At 33.6% G+C, this 21,943-nt stretch overlaps 1 protein-coding gene across 1 annotated transcript in view; it reads left to right on the top strand.

Moving 5' to 3' along the window:
* The window catches only part of LOC150108972 (H(+)/Cl(-) exchange transporter 7-like), a 327,290-nt gene that overhangs the window by 27,232 nt on the left and 278,115 nt on the right, over positions 1–21,943 (top strand). Inside the window, exon 5 of the mRNA XM_090401357.1 lies at positions 10,765–10,874. Within this exon, the coding sequence (XP_090257483.1) occupies positions 10,765–10,874 (110 nt within the window). The remainder of the gene's footprint in view (positions 1–10,764; positions 10,875–21,943) is intronic.

Raw genomic sequence — 21,943 nt, 5'->3', positions numbered from 1 at the left:
TTAAAGAATCTCAAAAAAACACTTGCAATTTTAGTTGTGGTTTTCTCTAAAAGTTGTAATATAAACCAGTTATCTTCACTTTCTTCTGACCTATTATCTCGTAAGGTTCAGACATTTATTATTTTTTTTCCTTTCTCTATGAACAACTGTGAAAAAAAACTTATTAAAAACTCAACAGTTGTCCCGACATAACAATTAATAACTGTTATCATCATCATCAAATTCCCGACACATACTCTATACTCTCAGGGAAGGGTATGCAGGATCTTATGATAGTACTACATGAAAAGTTGCATCATTACTAACTTCCTATCAACAGTTTTCCTCTAGATTAGCCTACTATCTGTCAACATTCACAAGATATAGGTGGAATGATACCATAAAGAGGCACTTTTTATTATATCAAGCCACCTATATCTTGGTCCTCCTCTAGTCTTTTCCCTGCCATCCTGACAAAGAACACTTGTTTGACTAATCTTTCCTCTCACATTCTGTTTAAGTGGCTTTACTACCTGAGAGTAGCTCTGTTAACACATTCTAGAATGCTAACAATGCCAGATTCTTTTCCTAATATCCCTCATATTTAATATGATACTGCCATTGATGCCATGTTTGGTCTCCTAATCTTTTTCAGGATTTATTATCTTTGATCAAGAGTTATATTTCTAACACTGTCTTGTATACATCTAGTTTATTGTTTTGACTAATCTCTCTCTCTCTTATTCCATATAAATTTATTCATTTGACTTCCTAACATATCAGGTTTGCTAATTCTGTCTATTTCCAAATTTAATTTCCCATCTTCACTAAAAAGTGTGCTTAAATAGCTGAAATGTTTTATTTTTTCTATAGATGCAGTTAATGTTTCTGCCTAATTTCATTGTCTTTGTCTTTTTAATGCTGATTTTCATATCAAATTTATTACAGCAGTTATTCAGTTTGGTCAGGGAAGAATCCTGCAGACTTGTCCGAGATTTATTTAGGAATACATCATCATCTGCATAAGATAAATTGCTGAGATTAACATCTCCAATTTTGTATCAAGTTTAATGCTGCTTTCCTTCATAATGTGATCCATATAAGATGATAAATAACAGTGCAGATGATGTGCACCCTTGTTACACACCTGACTTAACATCACAAACCATCTTCCTGTATCTCCTTCAATTCTAAGTGCTCATTTGCAACTCAAATAGAGACCATGTATTCTTGATATAATGTCCCATTTACAGCATATAACTGGAGCATTTTGAAAAACTTTCCTCTTGGCACGTTGTCATATGCCTTTTCCGGATCTATCTTAAAGTGAAAATCTGATTGTGACAACCTAACTGTTTGGCATTAACCCAGTGTTCTTCTTCTTCAAGCTTCTCCCGCACAATTTTTCTTAGCCATTTCTCAAGAATACTTGCATAAATCTTACTCAGTAGAAAAATTCCTCTCTAATTCTCACATTCAGCTTTATTCCCTTTTTAGATGGGTACTATGAGTGCTCTACTCCAATCATATGGAATTTGACTTTCGGAATAGGCTTTCTGGATTATGCAGTGTAACCAGCGTAAAACTTTATATACTTCCCCATTTTAGCATTTCTGGTTGAAATCATCTACATTAGCTGCCTTTCCACATTTCAGGTTTGTGATAGCTTTTCTACTTCAAGTACAGATATTTCAGATGACATTCCTGTTGAGTGTTTTCTACCACCATGCCATCACTACTTGTTTCATTTAGCAGTCTTTCAAAGTAATTACTCCATACATGAAGAATATCTATATATTCAGTTTTCAGGTCTCTTTATCATCTCTAATTCCTTTTACAGTACTCTTTCCTCCATTTCTGAGCTTTTTCAATAGTTCAGAATATTTTACCTCCTTACTGATATTTATTTTCTATGTTCTTACCAAAGTCTTCCCATGACTTTTGTTTAGCTAATTTTGCACAATGCTTTGCTTTCTTACATTTTTCTTTGTATTCCCTAAGAGCATAAACTGACTTACTTGTCAGGAACTTTTGAGATGCTTTCTTCTTTTCCTTGACTGCCTCTTTAATTTCCTAAGTCCACCATTTAGTTCTGACTTTTCTATCCTTGCAGATTACTTCACAGCATGCTTCTCTGGTTAAATGAAAGTTTTCTTTAGGGTTTGCCACTGAATCTCCAAAGTTTGGTTCTATTTTTCAAACTCTCAGTTTTTCTTGAATAATGTTTGTGTATTTAAGTCTACAGTTCACGTTGGATAGCTGTTCAAATTTGATTCTTTTCAAACTTTCTTACACACCCTTCTTTTCAATATTAAGTTCAGTTTTATCCTGCTCAACACTAAATAGCGATCACTTCCTATTTTGAATCCTCTGTGTACTCTTTTGTCCAGAACCAGATGGAAAACATCACTGTCGACAATGACATAGTCAGTGAGACTTTTCTTATTTCCTACATCTTCTCTACGTGTGAATATTTGCACATTTTTATGTTGGAGCATGGTGTTAGTAATAATTTGTTCATGTCCTGAGCAGAAATCTAGCATGTACTTACCATTATTAGCTTATCTCTTTTCTCTAAATTTTCCCAAAGCATTCTTATATGTCTAGTAATCATTCTCTACTCTGCTGTTTATATCTCCAACAAGGATTAACTTTTCCTTTTTCGTTGTGTCAGTGGCTTTCTCTAATGCCTCAAAAAATTCTTCCTTAGTAGAATCTTCTGTAGGACCATAAGCAAAAATAAGTCTCATTGTCCAGTTCTCCATTTGCATATTAACCCAAGACTGGATATCTGGGAGAAGACCTCCACATGCCCTTTTGGGGAATGCGGAGAACCAACCAGGGCTTCTAACTTGATGTCCAATCCTCACCTTGTCATTGTGTACCTTGTTGGGTATCTAGCATTTTGGGATTTAGTCATAGCATTCTTATTTGCTTAAACCACAATTTAAATTGATAACTTTTAAATGTATAGAAATAGTGGCTATTAAAGATCATGGTTTCATACTTCCATAGTTTCTGCACATATTTGACTTTGAAATAATGTTGGATCTTAAATATCCACTATTTCTATATCATTTATGTTGCCAAAATGAAGGCTGGATGACTTTTTCTTTATTAATTACTTTTAAATGTTTTTCTTTCTATAAGAAAAAATATAAATGTCTGCTATTGAGTTCCAAAAATCCCATAATTTTTCCCACAACAGTATTATACAGTGTTCTTCTCACTCTATGCATACTCCACTACATGTCATACTTTTGGTTTGAATCTTAAAATCTTTATCACTCTCTGCATTAGCAACATATTCAAGTAATGCATTCCATTCACTGACAGTTCTCCATATAAGAAATCTGCTCCTCACATCACTCTTCACCACACTTTTACATAACTTTCAGAGATGGCATCTGGTTCCTCTCCTCTCACCTTTGACTTTTTTATAATCCTATCTGGATTAATCCAATAAAATCCCCTCACTAATTTAAATATCTCTATTATGTCACCTCTTTTTCTCCAATCCACCAAACTCTTCAATCTCTCTCTATAGTGAACATTCCACAGGGAATGAAAGGAGAAAAGAGTAGGGGAAATTATGAAGGGAGAAAAATTAGCTATCATTATGTGTTATTGTCATGGTACTTTACTTGAAAACAGTAAATCTCACATGCTTCTACAAGTGAAACAAGAAGTTTTTCTTATTATGAATGCATTTAAATTAAATTACAGCTAAATAAATTTTATAATCAAATCAATGCATTAATTTAATTCAGTATAAATAACCTTGCATGGTATGGTATTATATGCATTATATGGTATGAAATAGAAAATATACTTAAAAAAAAAATATATATATATATATAGATAGATAGATATACTGAACCAGTTACTACATCATAACAGTGTCTGACTCCACAGTGAGTGATATTGTTTTCATAAATTTTGTCTTTCCTAGCAAATTATTTTTTTATGGATATTTTATATGAATTTGCCTTTTATTATGTGAACAATAAACAAAGAAAACTATACTTTTATAAGTTTTGTGAAACGATTCTTCTGTTGTGCAGCCAAGTAACATTAATCAGGTAAGATGTGATTTCCAAGACTAGCTGAAGGAATTCAGCTAGTTGTGCTATGAAGGTGAAGTTGCATTTTGTAATGTATATGAAAAATATCTCGGGCTGCTGGTATTACCTCTAGATAATACCTGTATGAATTGGATACTGCAGCATCCAATTCATACAGAAAGTGCTGTGACATAGACATTGCAGAAATCATCCAGAAAATATACCTATAATAGCTTTCCAAAAAAATGGATTCTAAATATTTAAGCATCTTAAGTGCTTTTTTAATACATCCTGTTATGTAGCTAAATTTAGTAAACCATTTATTGACCTCAAAAACTTGCAGTCTTGCTAAATAAGCATGATATCCAGTAGAACAGTCCCAGAGTAACATGAAATGTAAAGAATTTATTTTGATTATTGCTTAATATTGATTAACTAACAAGGATTAGTTAAGGAAATCAAAAACTACAGTAGAACAAGGACGAACTTGCTTTTTACATAAGATATCTTGATAAAAAATTATATAAACGATTGCCAAAGCAAAAACAACTTATGAAAAACCTTGATAAAAACAATTATTATGGGAGACTTTAACTATGTGGACGTTGATTGGAGGGAGGGAGGGGGGCATAGCAAGATGGAAGTGGGATTTAGATTTGAACAGTTGCTAAGGGATAATTGCATGAAACAACATGTTATAGAGGAAACAAGGAGGATTTGAGGATGTTGGATCTGATAATAGGAGCAGAAGATGTATCCATAACCAAAGTAGACACTCTGCCTCCAATTGGAAAGAGTGACCATGTGGACTTGTTCTGGGAAGTTGCCAAACAGGGAGTTCCCTGTCAAGAAGTGATTTATGTTCAACTATAAGGCTGATGATTATGAGAGACTCAGAAGTCATCTTGGAACAGGCTTGGGTAGCTACAAAGAAAGAATGTCAGTGCATGGCAAGTGATCAGTGATTGCCTAAGAGTAGTATCAGACTGCATATCCAAAGTCTGGAAGTAAACCAAGTTTGAATTAAGTGGATTAGTAGGGATATTAAGCAAGAGCTGCAAAAAAAGAAAACGCTGTAAAAGTGCTGTAAAAGGATATGAAAAGAATTATAAAGAAAAAAGTGATCAGCATACTCTTGAGCAGTACAGAGTGCAAACAAGAAGGATGATTAGTATGGTAAGGAAGGCCAAATCAGACTATGAGAGAGAATTAGCCAAACCCAAAAGAGTTTTTTTTTTGTTACGTAGCAAGTTAGAGGAAAAATTACTAGAATGACTTTACACAATGCTCATAGTAGGAAGGTGACTGAACCAAAAAAATAGTTGCTGAGTGATCATTTTGCAAAGGTTTATCATCCAGGTGGTGATTTTACAGTTGCTGATGTTACAGAGATGCATATCAACATTGGGGTAGTTGAACAGGAGGCATTCAACATCTTAGTAGCATATTCACATTTTATAATAAACTGACAGCAGAATTGGATAAAGGTAATGGTTAATCCATAATACTGCTCAACTTTGCCAATGCATTTGACAGAATATCATATGGAAAATTATTACAAAAACTGGAGCAAATGGGAATGGAGAGAAGTCCAGTAGCATGGATAGGGGGATTGCTGATGGACAGATACCAGAGAGTAGTATATGGTGGAGTGGAATCTAGGGGGAATGATGGTGACTAGTGGAGTACCTCAGGGTTCAGTGCTAGGGCCAATACCCTTTAATTTGTATATCATTGACATAGAGAAAGATTTAACAGGAGATATTCAGTTGTTTGCTGATGATGCAAAACTGGGGAGAGCAATAGTTGATAAAAATTGATGCAGATATCCTGCAGGATGATTTGATAATTGGCATTATGGACGAAGAATAATGATTGCCAATTTAATGTTCTAAAATGTTGTAAAACTGGAACATTGTGTTATTACTAACACAATGTTGAAGGACAAAACTGTGCACAAATTCACCTGAAGAGAAAATGAAAGGAGTAAGACAAAGTCTCGTTGATTATGTTGCTGTTGATAGTGATGTTTTCTCACTGCTTCAGGACACTAGAGTGTACAGAGGATTTGAAATTAGATGTGATCACCATTTAGTCTTGAGTAAGATAAAATTGAATTCCATGTTAAAAATAAGAACATGTAAGAAAGGTTTAAAGTGAATAAAAGTTGAGCAGCTCTCTAATGTGAACTGTAGACTGAAATACACAAAGATTATTGAAGAAAAAATAAGAGTTTGAGAACAAGAACCAAACCTTGGAGATTCAGTGGAAAGCCCTGAAGAAAACACTGATTGATTCAGCCAAAGAGGCATGTGGTGAGGTTGTCTGTAAGGATAGAAAAATCAGAACTCCATGGTGGACATAGGAAGTTAAAGAGGCAATGAAGGAAAAGAAGAAAGCATATCAAAGTTCCTGGCAAATAAGTCAGCTTGTTCTCTTAGAGAATACAGAGACAAATGTAAGAAAGCTAAACACTGTGTAAAACTAGCTAAACAAAAGTCATGGGAAGACTATGGTAAGAACATAGAAAATAAATATCAAGAAGGTAGCAAGGTATTCTGCAGGTTGTTACCTTCAGAATAACTTGCAGGTAACAACTGCAAGAAGCTCAGAAATGGAGGAAAAAGTGCTGTAAAAGGAATTAGAGATGATGAAGGTGACATGAAAACTTGAGAAAAAGATATCCTTGAAGTATGGATTAATTACCTCGAAAAATTGTTAAATGAAAAAACAGTGATAGCACAGTGGTAAAAAAACACAGACCAGGCATGTAGTCAGGAATATATATATATATCCATACTTGAAGTAGAAAAATCCATCAAAGGCCTGTAATGCGGAAAGGCACAGGAGTAGATGATATTCGGCCAGAAATGCTGAAGTATGGAGATAGTCTTACAGCGGCTGCACTGCATAGTTTAGAGCTCTTGGACAGAGGGGCGAATTCCAGAAGATTAGTACCCATAGTATATATGGGTTCTCATAGTACCCATATATAAAAAAGTAAGTAAAACTGAATGTGAGAATTACAGAGGTATTTCTCTACTGAGTGTTCCTGGTAAGATTTATGCAAATATACTTGAGAAGGATTGTGGAGGGGAAGCTTGGTGAAGAACAAGCTGAATTCAAGCCAAATAGAGGCTGTCAGGATCAGATTTTCACTTTACAACAAATATTCAGAAATCATGGAAATATAAGTTTTATGGGTCTGGAAAAGACGTGACAAGGTACCAAGAGAAAAGCTGTTTAAAATGCTCCAGTTATATGGTGTCAATGTGGCATTATGTTGTGCAATACTTAGTCTTTATTTGAGTTGTAAGTCAACAGTTAGAATTGAAAGAAGTACAGGAAGATGGTTTAATGTTAAATCTGGTGTCAGACAATGATGTACATTATGAAGGAAACCAGTATTAAACCTCATGTCAAAATTGGAGATGTTAATCTCAGCTCTTTACTTTATGCAGATGATGTTATACTTTTAAATAAATCTGGTATAGTCTGCAAGATTCCCTGACTAAATTAAATAACTGTTGTAATAGATTTGATATAAAAGTCAGCAATAGCAAGACAAAGACAGTGAAAATAGGCAGAAGCATTGTGAACGGAGAACAAGTAAAACATATCAGCTACCTAGGCACAATTTTTAGTGAAGTTGGTAAATTAAATATGAAAATAGACAACAGAATCAACAAAGCTAGTATGATAGGAAATCAACTGAATAAATTTATATGGCGAGAGGAGTGCTTCTCAGTGTCTCACTAATTGTGCACATGGTTGAGTTTAGCTGGGTATCTATTATGTTAGTATGTGCGCTTGTTTCTCAGACAGGGGGACAGTATTCTGCTGCAGATGTGACAGATGAAGCCCTGGATTTGCTTTCCTGGCTAGACATTAACCTATAGCTGCATTGTATTCTCTTTGCCATAAGAATAAATAAATAAATATATGGAATAAGAGAGGAATTAGTTAAAATGCTAAATTAGCTGTATACAAGACAGTTTTCAAACCAATTTTAACTTTTGGATCTGAGAGCTGGTTAGAAATAGAACACTGGACCACAGACTAAAAACCACAGATATGACAGTCCTGACAAAGATTAGGGCATGAACAGATGGCATCAGTGGCAAGAATGTGTTAGCAGAGCTAATCTAAGGTGGTATTGTCACTTAAACAGAATTGTAGAGGAAAGATTAGCAAAAGAAAACAGGTTGGCAGGAAAAAGATCCAGAGGAAGACCAAGATGTAGGTGGATTGTTACAGTAAAAAGTGCCTTAGAAGACAGAAATATAAGATCCAGTAATGTTGGAGAACTTGACAAGTAACAGATTGATTTGGAGGATGATTGTAGGCAGGAGGTTAGTAATGATGTAAGTTTTTCCTATAATATTATCATATCCTCTACATCCCTTGAGGGTACATGTCAGGAATTTGATAATGATGATGATGATGCAGTACTTTTCATGAATCTCATTGAAGTGTTAATTTTATCTTTTTTTTTTCCTCCTTCATATGCTATTTCACATGTAAGTTAAAAGTATTTATTATCCTATTATTTTATTATTGATAACCATTTTACTTATAACTAAGCTTGTTCACAAAATGCCATTGTTTTAGTTTTATCTATGAATATTTTCATTCCAAAATGTTCTACAATAATTTTTAAACTATATATTGCTCTTTGTAAATTCTCTTATCTATTATTACCTGGGTATCCCTTTCTTACTTCTTGGTTTATAGGTTGTTTTTTCAGATATTTTTCATTTATTTTTATTTCATTGTTTTTGTATATATTCAATGTATATATTGAATATATACAATATATACCTTTTGTATATATTCAATGCTGCCTGTAATAAAATATTAGGTATATTTATTCTTTGTAATATATCAGACAGTTTGTCTTTTTACTATATCAAATGCTTTTTTCATAATCTATAAACAAAAGATGAGTTTCTAAATTCTCTTCTTTTCTCTGTAAGTAGTTTTAAACAAAAAACTGTATCCATTGTGGTGTCCTTTACTAAATCCATTTTGACATTCTACTAATATTTTTTTACTGTATAGTTTCAATTTTTCATTAAGTATTCTACTATATATTTTGTAGCATGTATTCATTAAAACATTTGTAGAAAGGCTTAAGCATTGAGAGTCATTGGTTATAATTATTTTACTATGTTAACTCATATTGCAAAAACAAAATGCATAAACAAAAAATAATCTATCTGACCTTCATAGGCACGACAGTCCAACAATACAGTATCTTTAAAACACTCATGCATTACCAGGACTATTCATTACTACAATTGCTTAGCCTCTTTCTCCCCCCCTCCCACCCACCCACACTGCCTCCCAATTTTCTTTAACCATTGAAAACTTGTGAAATAGATGAAATACTACATGTATCAGAACTATTTCCATCTTCTATATTGGGGATATATTTTGAAAAGTTAACCAAACCTCCATTTATAAAACTGCACATCAAACTGGGAACCTTTATTGTTTTCCTGAGGACATCTCCATCCTTTAACACATTCAAGAACATAGAAAGTGCCTTGAGGCTCAACTTATCCTTTTACACAGACAGATGTGAAGATCTTTCAATATTCAAGCTACCATCTTTTTTGCCAAGTCAGGACTTGCAGATCTCATGTTGGACACTATTCATACAGAATTAAATGCAAGAAAATTATAACACTATGGATTATGCTATTATGATTTTTTTTTTTTTTTTTTTTAGTTGAAGCTCTCTCTTCTCTTCTTCTTTCTCAGTATTTTCAATCCACTGCTGAATGAGGTCCTCCTGCATGATCCTCCAGTTTTTCTGGTCTTTTGCTTCCACCATCCATCTCTTTCCAGCAAGTTTTTCTATTTCATCTATCCTCTCTAAAGCACTCTCTAAACCTCAACAAGTTTGGTTACATCAGTTTTTGGTGTAACCAAATATTTGAAAACTGCTTTCAGCCCAATAGCTATAAAGTATATAAAATAAAAATCCAGCTCTGGGGAGAATCATATTATAAAAGGAAATACACTGTTTATATGGTCATAACAATATAAAAATGAAAACTGACTAGTTTCACTACTAATATAATATTTGTGGCTTTTTCTGCATTAGGATGAACAAAAAAATACAATAAAAGGCTAACATGAACTATAACTAAAATATGTATCTTATATAAACATATTAGTAATATATTTGCCAGTTTGGTTGGCCGAATGGTTAGCATTATCTGCTCTCCAGCCAAAAGTCTGTGGGTTTGAATCCTGCTGTGGGCATGGATGTCTATGATTGTCTGTGAAAATGCTAGTTGTGGTGATGGGCGGTAGATGGCATTGGTGTAGATGATGATGATAGTTGCAGTTTGTTATAGTTTGTGGATTGAGTGGTGGAGAGTTGTAGAGTAGGTGGCCTCCCTCGATGAACCCTTGGAGATGTCATGTAATAATAATTTCCTTTTATATTTTATGCTTATTGGTCAAAACTTCACATAATCATTAAAAATGATAATGTGATGTTTTTGCCCATTAATTTTTTGAATTTTTTCCATAATCACTTCATCTTGAATGCCTTAAGTTGGAACACAGTTTACAACCACAGTTAATATCTGAATAACCAAATCACAATATATGCACAATTAGGTACCTCTGCTCTTGCTAGCAGTGCTGCCTGCCTGTGTGTGTGTTATTTTCAGGAAGAAAATAGTTTCCTTAATATTATTAACAGTTATGGATCAGTGTGTTAAAGAGAACTGTTTATGGCAACCTTATCTTTTATGGATCGCTTTCAATGCTGGCCCAGTATTTTTAGGAGCCCTTGTGGTGACTTATGTTGCAGTAAGTATGTTTCATCTGACTTTGTTATATTTAAGTATTCACCTAAAGTAAGCATGCTGCAATGCACTTTTTTTAATAATGGAAAAATCTAAAATCCAGAACCATTTCAAGAAACGGATAATCACCTGGAGAAGATAAGCTAAGTTCAGAACTGTATAAATATACAGGATCAAGATTCAAAGAAAGACTCCTATTATTTTTAAATAAAGTTTATACAACTGGTAACCCTTCAATAGAATGGAAAAAAGTAATTGTGATTCTATTTCTTTAAAAAAAGTAATACAGATGACCCTAAAAACTATAGAGGTATAAGCATACTAAATTCCTGTTACAAAATATATAGCAGAATTTTAAATAGCAAACTAATGAAATATTCCGAAAACTTTATTTTAGAAGTACATAATGAGTTTAGGAAAAGACGATCATGTATAGACCCGGCCTTTTGCTTAAAATTAATAATAGAGAAAAGAAGAGAATACAATTTAGAAACACATATTGCATTTATTGACTTTGAAAAAGCATTTGACAAAGTTAAAAGAAGCATTTTATTTAACATATTAAATGAAAAACAAATACCAAATAATATCTTAAAAGCTATCATAAGTATATATGAAAATAATCAAATACAAATAAGATTAAATCATGGGCTATCATATACGAGAGAGATAAACCAAGGGGTTCGGCAGGGACTCTCAGCAACTCTTTAATATTTACCTAAATGAAATAATGAATAAAAATTTCCATCAAGGTATTAAACTTTCTTCTACTGTGAACTTAAACACATTCCTTTTTGCTGATGACCAAATAATAATTACAAATTCTGAAGATAACTTACAGAAAGCTATTTTAGATCTAAATGAGATAGCCAAAGATTATGGTATGATAATATCACAGAAAAATCAAAAACTATGGCCTTTAAAGGACAATATCCAGCAAGAATTAAAATAGTAATAGATAACAAGATTTTAGAACAGGTGAATTCATTTAACTACCTAGGATGTATGATCACATATGAAAATGAAAAAGATATAAACGTAAAAATTGCAAAATATTTAAAAATAACAGGTGTAATTAACTCTATATTTAAACCAAACCTAGTTCAAAAACAAACCAGACTATAACTATACAATACATTAGCCCTACCAGTCTTAATGTGTGGAAGTAAAATCTGGACAATAAAACAAAAAGACAAACAAAGATTAATCACAGCAGAAATGAAGTTTATGAGAAAAACTGCAAAGTATACTCTATTTGATCACAAACGAAATGAAGAAATTATGAAAGAATTAAACCAAGAATCAGTAATAGAAAAACTTAAAAACTATAAACATAAATGGATGGAATACATTCAAAGAATGAAAACAGAAAGATTACCAAAACAAGCCATTAGGAAAAAGAAAACCAGGATGTCCTCTTAAACGATTCAACGATGACTTCTAAGGCCGGAACAGGTCACACTAGGCCTAAATCGCTGATATATGCATGATGATGATGATGAAAAATCTAAAAAAAAATATTGTTTATATCATCATCAACTACAGTCATTGCAAAAAAAAGCCAGTGAGAACCGAAGCTATCCCTAATTGGCTCTTTGGAATATTGTTAAGAAAATCATAAGTGATGGTTATGATCAGATTGAAATGAGCTTTAAAATGTTCAAGCATTAATCGGTAAAGGGAAGAATTCATTTTTAGCTCAGATTTTATGTCATGAATAGAAGGGTTCTTGTAGTACTAAAGCCGTGGAAGTGCTTAAAAGTATACAAATTTTCTATTTTATTGCACCTAAAGGTTTGCACCATGAGTATTGGTTTCTTTCCAGTATATAAAGTTATTTAACCTTAAAGAAATATTAGTTTCCTAAAATCTTAAAATTAATGTCATTTATTATATTCACTTATCTTAATCACAAAAATAAGATTAAATTGGGATTTTAAAAAAAAATTGTTTAATTGATATGAAAGAAATATACAGAAAACATAAAGGGAAAATGGGATATAATTATTTACATAAAATTTGTTTTAAAAAAAATTCATGTCAGATATTTTCTCACACCCAAAGTTTAAAGGGAAAAAAATTAATATTTTATAAAAAAATCCATTCTTAATCATTTTTAGAATTAGCAACTTGATATTTCCAGTATATTCATATACTCACTTCAAATATAAGAACCATTTCATTCTGATTCAAGGTTAGCATTCTTCACAAAAATTCTCTTTCCTTAAATAGAAAGAAAGAAATGTATACTTGTCATATCTCAGTAAATTCCAGTGTAAAAATGTAATCATTAATTTACCCTGCATCAGAATGAAAATATCCATGATGAGAAATACTTAGAATGAACTGCTGACTTAGAAATTTTTTCTAAACAATCCTTTCAAATTGATTATACTGTTCCATTTTCTGTCTCTAATATATTATAGTATACAGTAACATAAGAACATTTTTAGAAGAAAACACAATCTCTTGAAACAAATGTGTTCTGTTTACTAAAACAATTCACTTTTTCCAAAAACTAGTACTATTTATCCTTTTAAAGTAGTATTAGAGACCTTCTATATTTATAGCTTTTGGTGGCCATTTGTTATTTGAAAGAAAACCTCAGATAAATCTGTTGGTCTCTGATTCTGTTTTTTTTTTTTAACTTTCTACTCTGCTTTTGTATATTAAAAAATGGAATATATATATATATATATACACACACACACCTAAACCTCTTTTTATGAGATAGATACGTTTCTAAAAATTATGTGTAAATAGAATTCGTGTAAAAAGAACTACTGACTCCATAGAAAAAGTGAATATTGGTTCCAAACCTGAAATATAAGCAAAATAATTTTTTTTTAATTATCTCATGGTAATTATTACTCCAGATCATAGCGGTCAAGTTCATGTATTTTATACAGCACCTTTTTTGGGTTGTTATAGAGTTCACATTTGGAAATATTCAGACAGTTTAGCAAATTAATTGGTGATGCTTCCTCGATGTTACAGATTTTGCAGGTGGGGAAGATTTTTATGCCATTGCTAAACTTGTGGCACTGCAATTAAACTTTGAGTTGATGGTAGCGCCTGGAATTTTTGCTCAGTACCAGTGGTGAGTCGTGTCCTGAAGAATTGTTCTTTTTATGTTTTTTTTTTGGGCAGTTTTAAAAAGATCGAAATCTGTGGTATCACTTGACGGCCATTTTTGCTACTTCATCTGCAGTTTTGTTTCCCTTTAATCCCACATGGGATGGGATCCATTGGAAGATTATTTCAGAATCTTTATGTAGTTTGTTTATGTTTTTTGCTATGTCTCTAAATATTTCTTGATGGCTAGTTTAGCTATTCTTAATAGCTTGAAGGGCTGCTAAGGAATCTGTGAAAAATATAAACTCTCGGTTTTGTTTGTCCAAATATTGCAGTGCTATGTTAATGGCTATTAATTCTGCATGGTATGAGTTGCATCCAATACTGTTAGTTGTTTTTAGTTCTATATTATGAGCCATAGATGAGTACGTCACTTCCAGAATTGCCATTTGGATTTTTGGAGACATCTGTGTAGATCTTTATTGAGTCAGGTCCATTCCATTATTTTTGAAATAGCTAATGATCTCAAGATTTCAGGGTTTTCTAGGCTTTTTTTTCTCATGTTTCCCTATTTCGGAGTTGATAACTATATTTTTCCTGTCTTGATTTGGAGGAAATGCTGGGTAGTTGGCTATTTTATTTGGACAATCCAAGGAAATTTTATTTTTTATGATTTTATGCATTGTTGATTTTTTTCTTTATTCTGTTTGTTGGTTTCGAGTTTTTAAAAAGTTCACTTGTTTTATGATGTACAAGGTTGGCTCTTTTTTTCTACAAATTTGGTAAGATTTTCTTGCCACCTAATTTTTAAAGGAACAAGGCTGGATTCGAATTCTGCTATTTTCCAGGAGTGTATTCCTTAGTCCACATATGATTTTAGCTGCATTTTTTCTGAATTTTTATAAGCTTGTCTAAACTGGTATGTGATGTTTGTATCCAAATAGGCGAAGCATTTTCCATTATGGGATGGATAATAGAGGTATATGTGACTTTTAAGGTTTTAGCATCGACTCCCCACTCTTTACCTGAGATCCTTTTCATGATATTTAGTCTTCTTTTTGCTCTGACTGCAACATTGTTGATATGTTTATTGAAGCTTAGCGATGGATCCAGAGTAATTCCAAGGTATTTGGAATAATGAAAATAAAACAAGCAAAATAATGAAAAAAACAAACATTAAATTCGTTAGGATCATAAGATTTTTATTTACATTTCATGGAGAACACACATACATATATTGAATTTTAATAACTTTAAATAAAAACATATTTATTTCAGTTGTTTCCTAAGGATTCTATAAAAAATTATGTTATTCACTATCAGTTTCTGACAATAAACGCAAAAGCTTTCGTTTTCATGAGACTGTAATATCACTAGATATGGTATTATCATCATCGACTTCTGCCTCAACTTGTGGAATTCTTGTCATATCTTGAACAAAAGTACCACTGTTTGTTTCAGTAGTTTTAGGCATGAACTCAGTTATTAATCGCTGTGTTGATGCTTTAGATAAGTTGCTATATAATTCTCTGTATGAAGACATTAACAACTTAAGCTCACGTGAAAACTTCCCAGCACGTTCTTCATTTGGATCATGTCGGGCAAAATAATTGCCTAAATTACTGGCCAGTTTAAGACCTTCTTTAATAATATCAGCAGTAAAAGTAGAATTATCTTGATCATTATCATTAACCTCTTCGCTTTCAGAAGTCTCAGAAACAATCTCCACTATTTCGTCTTCGCTAAGAGGTTTATCAATTAACAATTCTTCGATATCTGCTGATGTAGGATCATCGAATCCTTCTCCGCCAATTTCACATGCCAAACTTATTATATTGGGGAATTCTGGAGTATGATTGAAGGGATCAGGAGCATTCTCTTTAACACGTGGGCCAAATAGCTTTCCAGCATGCATTCATAGTTTCTGGTCTCAAGTCAGATAGCGATAATCGAACCTGATCAATACAATCCATAATACTATTACACTTTTTTTATAATCTTTGTCAAGTAGCTTTATTTTATCCTCCTACATGTTTCGCCAATCTTTTTCTATTGGCATCCTCAGGGAATACAAACTAGTAAGCTAAAATGAAGGTTACAGACTAGGTTATAACTGATAATTCTAATTCATACAAAAAATTGGTATTGTGCGTGACAATGTGCGTGTCTCGTTAACGTGATTTATTCGTTATGGCTCATTACGTAATTGCTATGAAAGTTCATTTCTTTGATGTTTAATGATCTGATAAAAGTTTTCCAAATTTCTGGTAAAATTAGACCTTGATTCTTGTTTAGGTTTTCAGTTTTACGGGCGACTGTAGCTGCTTCTTTAAAGGTTCTTGAATGGTAGTTATCTTCTATGTATGGCATAAGGCTCTTATCCCACTCAATATGATGGTTAGTAGAGGCAAAGTGGCACGAAAGGCCTGAAATGTCTTGTCTGTTATTTCTGACATATCCTATGTGTTCTTTCTTTCTCGTTTCAAAGCTTCTAGAGGTCTGACCTACGTAACTAATACCACATGAGCAAGGTATATTATATACTCCAGAGTACTTGTAGAATGGGTGAGGATCTTTCGGTGATCTTAAAAATTTCCGAATAGTGTTGATTGGTTTGAATGCCACTCTGATCTTATGTGGTTTTAAAAGGTTAGCTAATTTTTTGGAAAGATTGCTGACAAAAGGAATCGTAATTGTACTGGTGTATTGGACGTCATCACGTTGTTGATGTGGTATATCAGTAAAGAGATTTTATTTTATTTGGCAAAAAACGATCTACAAACAACTCACTGGATTAGCTATGGGCAGTCCCCTATCACCTGCTTGTGCTGACTTATTCATGGAAGATCTAGAGCAAAAAATCTTAACCCAGATCATTCCAAAACCGAAAATTTGGTACAGATATGTAGATGACATCTTTATCATTTGGGATCATACGAAAGAAGAACTAATGAATTACCTCAACCAAATCAATAGTTTCCACAATACCATCAAATTCACATTAGAAATGGAAAAAGATAAAAAAACTGCCATTCCTTGATATTTTAATAAAGAAACAATCCAATAATAGTATCAACCTATCTGTATACCGAAAACCTACAAATACTGGACGTTACCTCCATTTCAACTCAGCTCATCACATAGCTCAGAAACTTAGCATTATCCATAGTCTCAAGAAAAGAACTATACAGTATACGACAGACAAGGATGACCTACTAACGGAATTAACCACAATATCCAGAGAACTTTCTTTAAATGGTTACCCAAAAAGACTCTATAACAAGATTCTCTTTACTGATATACCACATCAACAACGTGATGACGTACAATACATCAGTACAATTACGATTCCTTTTGTCAGCAACCTTTCCAAAAAATTAGCTAACCTTTTAAAACCACAAGATCAGAGTGGCATTCAAACCAATCAACACTATTCGGGAAATTTTTAAGATCACCGAAAGATCCTCACCCATTCTACAAGTACTCTGGAGTATATAATATACTTTGCTCATGTGGTATTAGTTACGTAGGTCAGACCTCTAGAAGCTTTGAAACGAGAAAGAAAGAACACATAGGATATGTCAGAAATAACAGACAAGACATTTCAGGCCTTTCGTGCCACTTTGCCTCTACTAACCATCATATTGAGTGGGATAAGAGCCTTATGCCATACATAGAAGATAACTACCATTCAAGAACCTTTAAAGAAGCAGCTACAGTCGCCCGTAAAACTGAAAACCTAAACAAGAATCAAGGTCTAATTTTACCAGAAATTTGGAAAACTTTTATCAGATCATTAAACATCAAAGAAATGAACTTTCATAGCAATTACGTAATGAGCCATAACGAATAAATCACGTTAACGAGACACGCACATTGTCACGCACAATACCAATTTTTCGTATGAATTAGAATTATCAGTTATAACCTAGTCTGTAACCTTCATTTAGCTTACTAGTTTGTATTCCCTGAAGATGCCAATAGAAAAAGATTGGCGAAACATGTAGGAGGATAAAATAAAGCTACTTGACAAAGATTATAAAAAAAGTGTAATAGTCTTATGAATAATTGTCAAGAAAAAATTCAACACAATCCATAATAATTGAATTGTATCAAGGTCTGCACATTCTCATACTGGAGTTCTCATTGTATGGGTGGAACAAATGTGTTAAATAAATTTTCAGGTAAAATGAACAGTTTTATTATACAATTTCATTCTATTAAAGTAAAAGAAATAAGTTCTTGATATTTCCTGAGCTATGCTTAAAAATGTTGGGTTCTAGTTTGGTTATTACTTGACTAATGACAACTAATTAATACATTACGGTAAAGTTATATTTGCATATAATGCAAACCATACATATTATTTATATGGCTACTCCATGGAGTCAAAAGACTCATCCTGGGAGAACCACTATATCCATTAACTCTTAAACTTATTCCCTTTTGGGGCACTCGCAACCACCTCTAGCAATCCATTCCACTCATTTGCCACTCTCCAAGAAAATAACCTTTACTAACCACACTCTTAGACAGCTTCCAAGTGTGACCCTCATTTTTCCTCTACTCCCCATTTATTGAAAAAATTCTTCTGTTTCAATCTTAGAGAGTCCTCTGCTTGTCAGCTAAACTCTGCAACCCACACACTCTCACTCTTCCCTCATAGGCAACATTCCACAGACCTGTCACCAGTTTGGTCACTTGTCTCTGAATCTTCTCCACTACCTCCTGATCCCCAAGAAATGCAGGTGATCAAATCTGTGCACAGTAGTCAACATGTGGCATCATAGCCTTATAAAGAGGGATAATAACCTCCCTATTTTTACTTGTCAGTGTACTGTTCGGCATCCAAGTAATCCTCTGAACAACTCTTGCAATATGTCCTCTGAATTTTAAATCTCTATCTGCCATCATCCCCAGATACCTAGCCCCATCAAATTCCTGTAAACTAGGTTATATGTTACTGTAAACTAAATTACATGTTACAAAGCATGTAATCTTTTCGTCCCAAAGTGAAACTTACATTTAACAACACTGGCTTGACAACCATTGTCCTTTGCCCACACTGCCAATTTATTTAAATCATCTTGTAAGATATCTACATCACCTTTATCAACTATTGCCCTCCCTAGTTTGTTTTGCATCATCAGCAAATAACTGAATGTTCCCCCCCTTTCAAATCTTCTGCTAAATCATTAATATACAAATTAATGAGTAGTGATCCTAGTGCAGAGACCTAGGTTCCACTCCACTTAACACCACCCTCTGATGTCTGTTTGTCAGCCACCCTTCCCCCCCCCCCCTCCATCCATGCCACTAACACATTCCCATTTACTTCAACTTATGTGATAGTTTTTCCATGCGGTATTCTATCAAATGCCTTTGCAAAGTTCAGCAGTATCATGGTGTAGCCATTTCCCATTTATTGAAATGGGAAATGTCTTTATCCAATTCTGCTCTCACCTTATTATAAAATGTGAATAAATTACTGAGGCTGGACCTACCTTTTACAAAGCCATTCTGCCCCTCCCCCCTATAAAGTATCATATTCCTATCCACCCATTCCTGAATTTTACTTTTAACCAACTTTTTCAGTACTTTAACCGCCACTCCAAAGTTGGCTTGAAGACTTATGTCTTCAAGCCAACTTTATGTAATGGAACTACACTGCTCAAAACAATTATAGGAATATTTAGTTTAATTTAATTATAGGAATATCTGTCGGAAAATTATAAATTTCTGCAAATAATTATAACTATTGGGTACTTCATACATTAATAAATATTACTTACTTATGGATAGTTTATAATTGATAGATATTGTTTAAATAATCGATATTTATTACAAATTTAACAAATTATACATTTTAGTGTGAAATAATTTTAACAAGAATAGTCAAAAACGCTTTTTGTTAATTTTTTTAATAAGACGTGTGGTCTTCATTAACAGCCAAAACAGCAGTACATCTTGATTGCATGGACCGGATACGATGATCAAACAGTTCTTGTGGGATATATCCCCACTCTTCTGTGAGAGCAATTTCAAACTCTTGAAGTGATCATGGTGGCACCACTCGAGCAGAAACGTGCCTGCCTAAAGCATTCCAAGCATGTTCAATTGGATTACAATCTGGTGAACAGGCAGACCAATCCATTCGTTCGATACCTTCTTCCTCAAACCACTCTTGTACCAAATTTGCACGATGTAAGTGAGCATTGTTATCCATAAAAATGAATTCTTGGCCAATTGTAGCAGCATATGGATGAACTATAGGTTCCAAAATCTCATTGCGATACCATTGGGCTGTTAAGGAACTGTTTCTGATAAAATAGAGATCAGTATGGCCACCTCTACTTATTCCAGCCCATACCATCAAACTCCCACCTTGATGTTGGGGTCTTTCACAAACAAACTGTGGATTATTTCTTGTTCCACTTTCACGCCATATTAAGTAAGTCAGTTATCTGGTTGCAGACTGAACCTGGAATCGTTGCTAAAAAGTACACAAACCCAATCATTTGACCAATTGCTGTGTTCCTGTTCCCAAATTCTTTGGGCTCTTTTGTGATTTGCAGTAAGTGGAATGCAAATCATTGGTCTTCTAGTATATACACCTATGGCATGAAGATAATTTCATACTGTGTTCATCGATACCAGCCTCCCTGTTGCTGTGGCAAGTTCGCTTCGGAGTTGTGTTGCGTTAAGTATTTGATTTCTTCTGGCAAGTAATGACAAATACTGATCGTCTCTTGAAGTTGTTGATGATGGGCGACCTTGACCTTGTCTTCGGCAAACATTTCCCATCTCCAGAAAGGGATTTCAAAGTCGCGAAATTATGCTTTGAGATACATGACACACTTGGGTGACACCTTGCTGTGTTTGTTGAGCTTCTAATCGACCAATGGCTTTCCAAGCCATGGATTCCAGGATATCATGTTGCTCTGCCATTTTTAATAAAATAATGGGTGGTAGGTGATACAAGTTTGCAATTGAAGTGACAATTATGCATTATTGAAGTGAGTGCAATAAGCTATGCTTTTATACCCCTCACGTGCTAATATGGATAAGACACGTTTAGACAAGTCTTAACATGATTTTGTATGCAGTTGCATGTTTTACACTGTTGTATATTGAGAATATTTTAAAATAAATGTGTTACATTTGTAAATTATTTTTATAACTTTATAATTTACAAGAAAACTAAAATATCTCTTAATTGTGTTGAGCAGTGTATCTTACCCTCTTTCTACTTCCTTGGAACCTTGCCAGAGCTGAGACTAAAATTAAACAACTTTATCAGACTGCCACTTATTATTGTTGTCGGGCACCTCTGTGGAGCCCAAAGACTCATCGCGAGAGACCCAAACTATCCACACAATCTATCATGTCCCACCTTGAAACCATTAATAGACAAAGTATTCACAGCTGACTCTGGCAACCCATTCCACTCATTGACATCTCTCCAAGCAAAAAATCAGGCCCCTCTAGCCAAGTGCTAAACTATTTCCCCTGCTTCAATCCTATAAAAACCCTTTAAGCAAATTAAATGTTTCTATCATATCTCGTCTTTTTTCCTATCAACCAACTTCTGCAATCTATACACTAAAGATTGCAGAAGTTGGCAATCCTCAATCTATCCTCATAATGAACATTCCACAGACCACTCTCCATCTTGGTCGCTCACCTCTGAATCTTCTCTGCCATTTCTTCATCTCCAAAAAACCCAGGAGACCAGACTTGAGCACAGTAATCCAGATGTGGGCATATCAAGGCCTTATAAAGAGCAATAACAACTTTCTTATCTGTACATGTTAATGTGTTCTTCAATAGCCAAGTAACATTATGGACAACCTTAGCAATATGTCCTCTAAACTTTAACTCTCTATCTACCACCATCCCTAAATCTCTAGCTCCATCTGTTTCCTGGAGTACAATGCCATCAGTGTGGTATACAGCTTGTAATCTATTTATCCCAAAATGCATAACTAGACATTTGTC

Source organism: Typopeltis vanoorti, chromosome 2 (genome assembly GCF_054136105.1).
Source record: "Typopeltis vanoorti isolate ZY-2024b chromosome 2, IOZ_Tvanoo_1.0, whole genome shotgun sequence".
NCBI classification, from domain to species: Eukaryota; Metazoa; Arthropoda; class Arachnida; order Uropygi; family Thelyphonidae; genus Typopeltis; species Typopeltis vanoorti.
The sequence above is the reverse complement of the archived record's forward strand: the minus strand, read 5'-3'. Positions and strand labels throughout refer to the sequence as shown.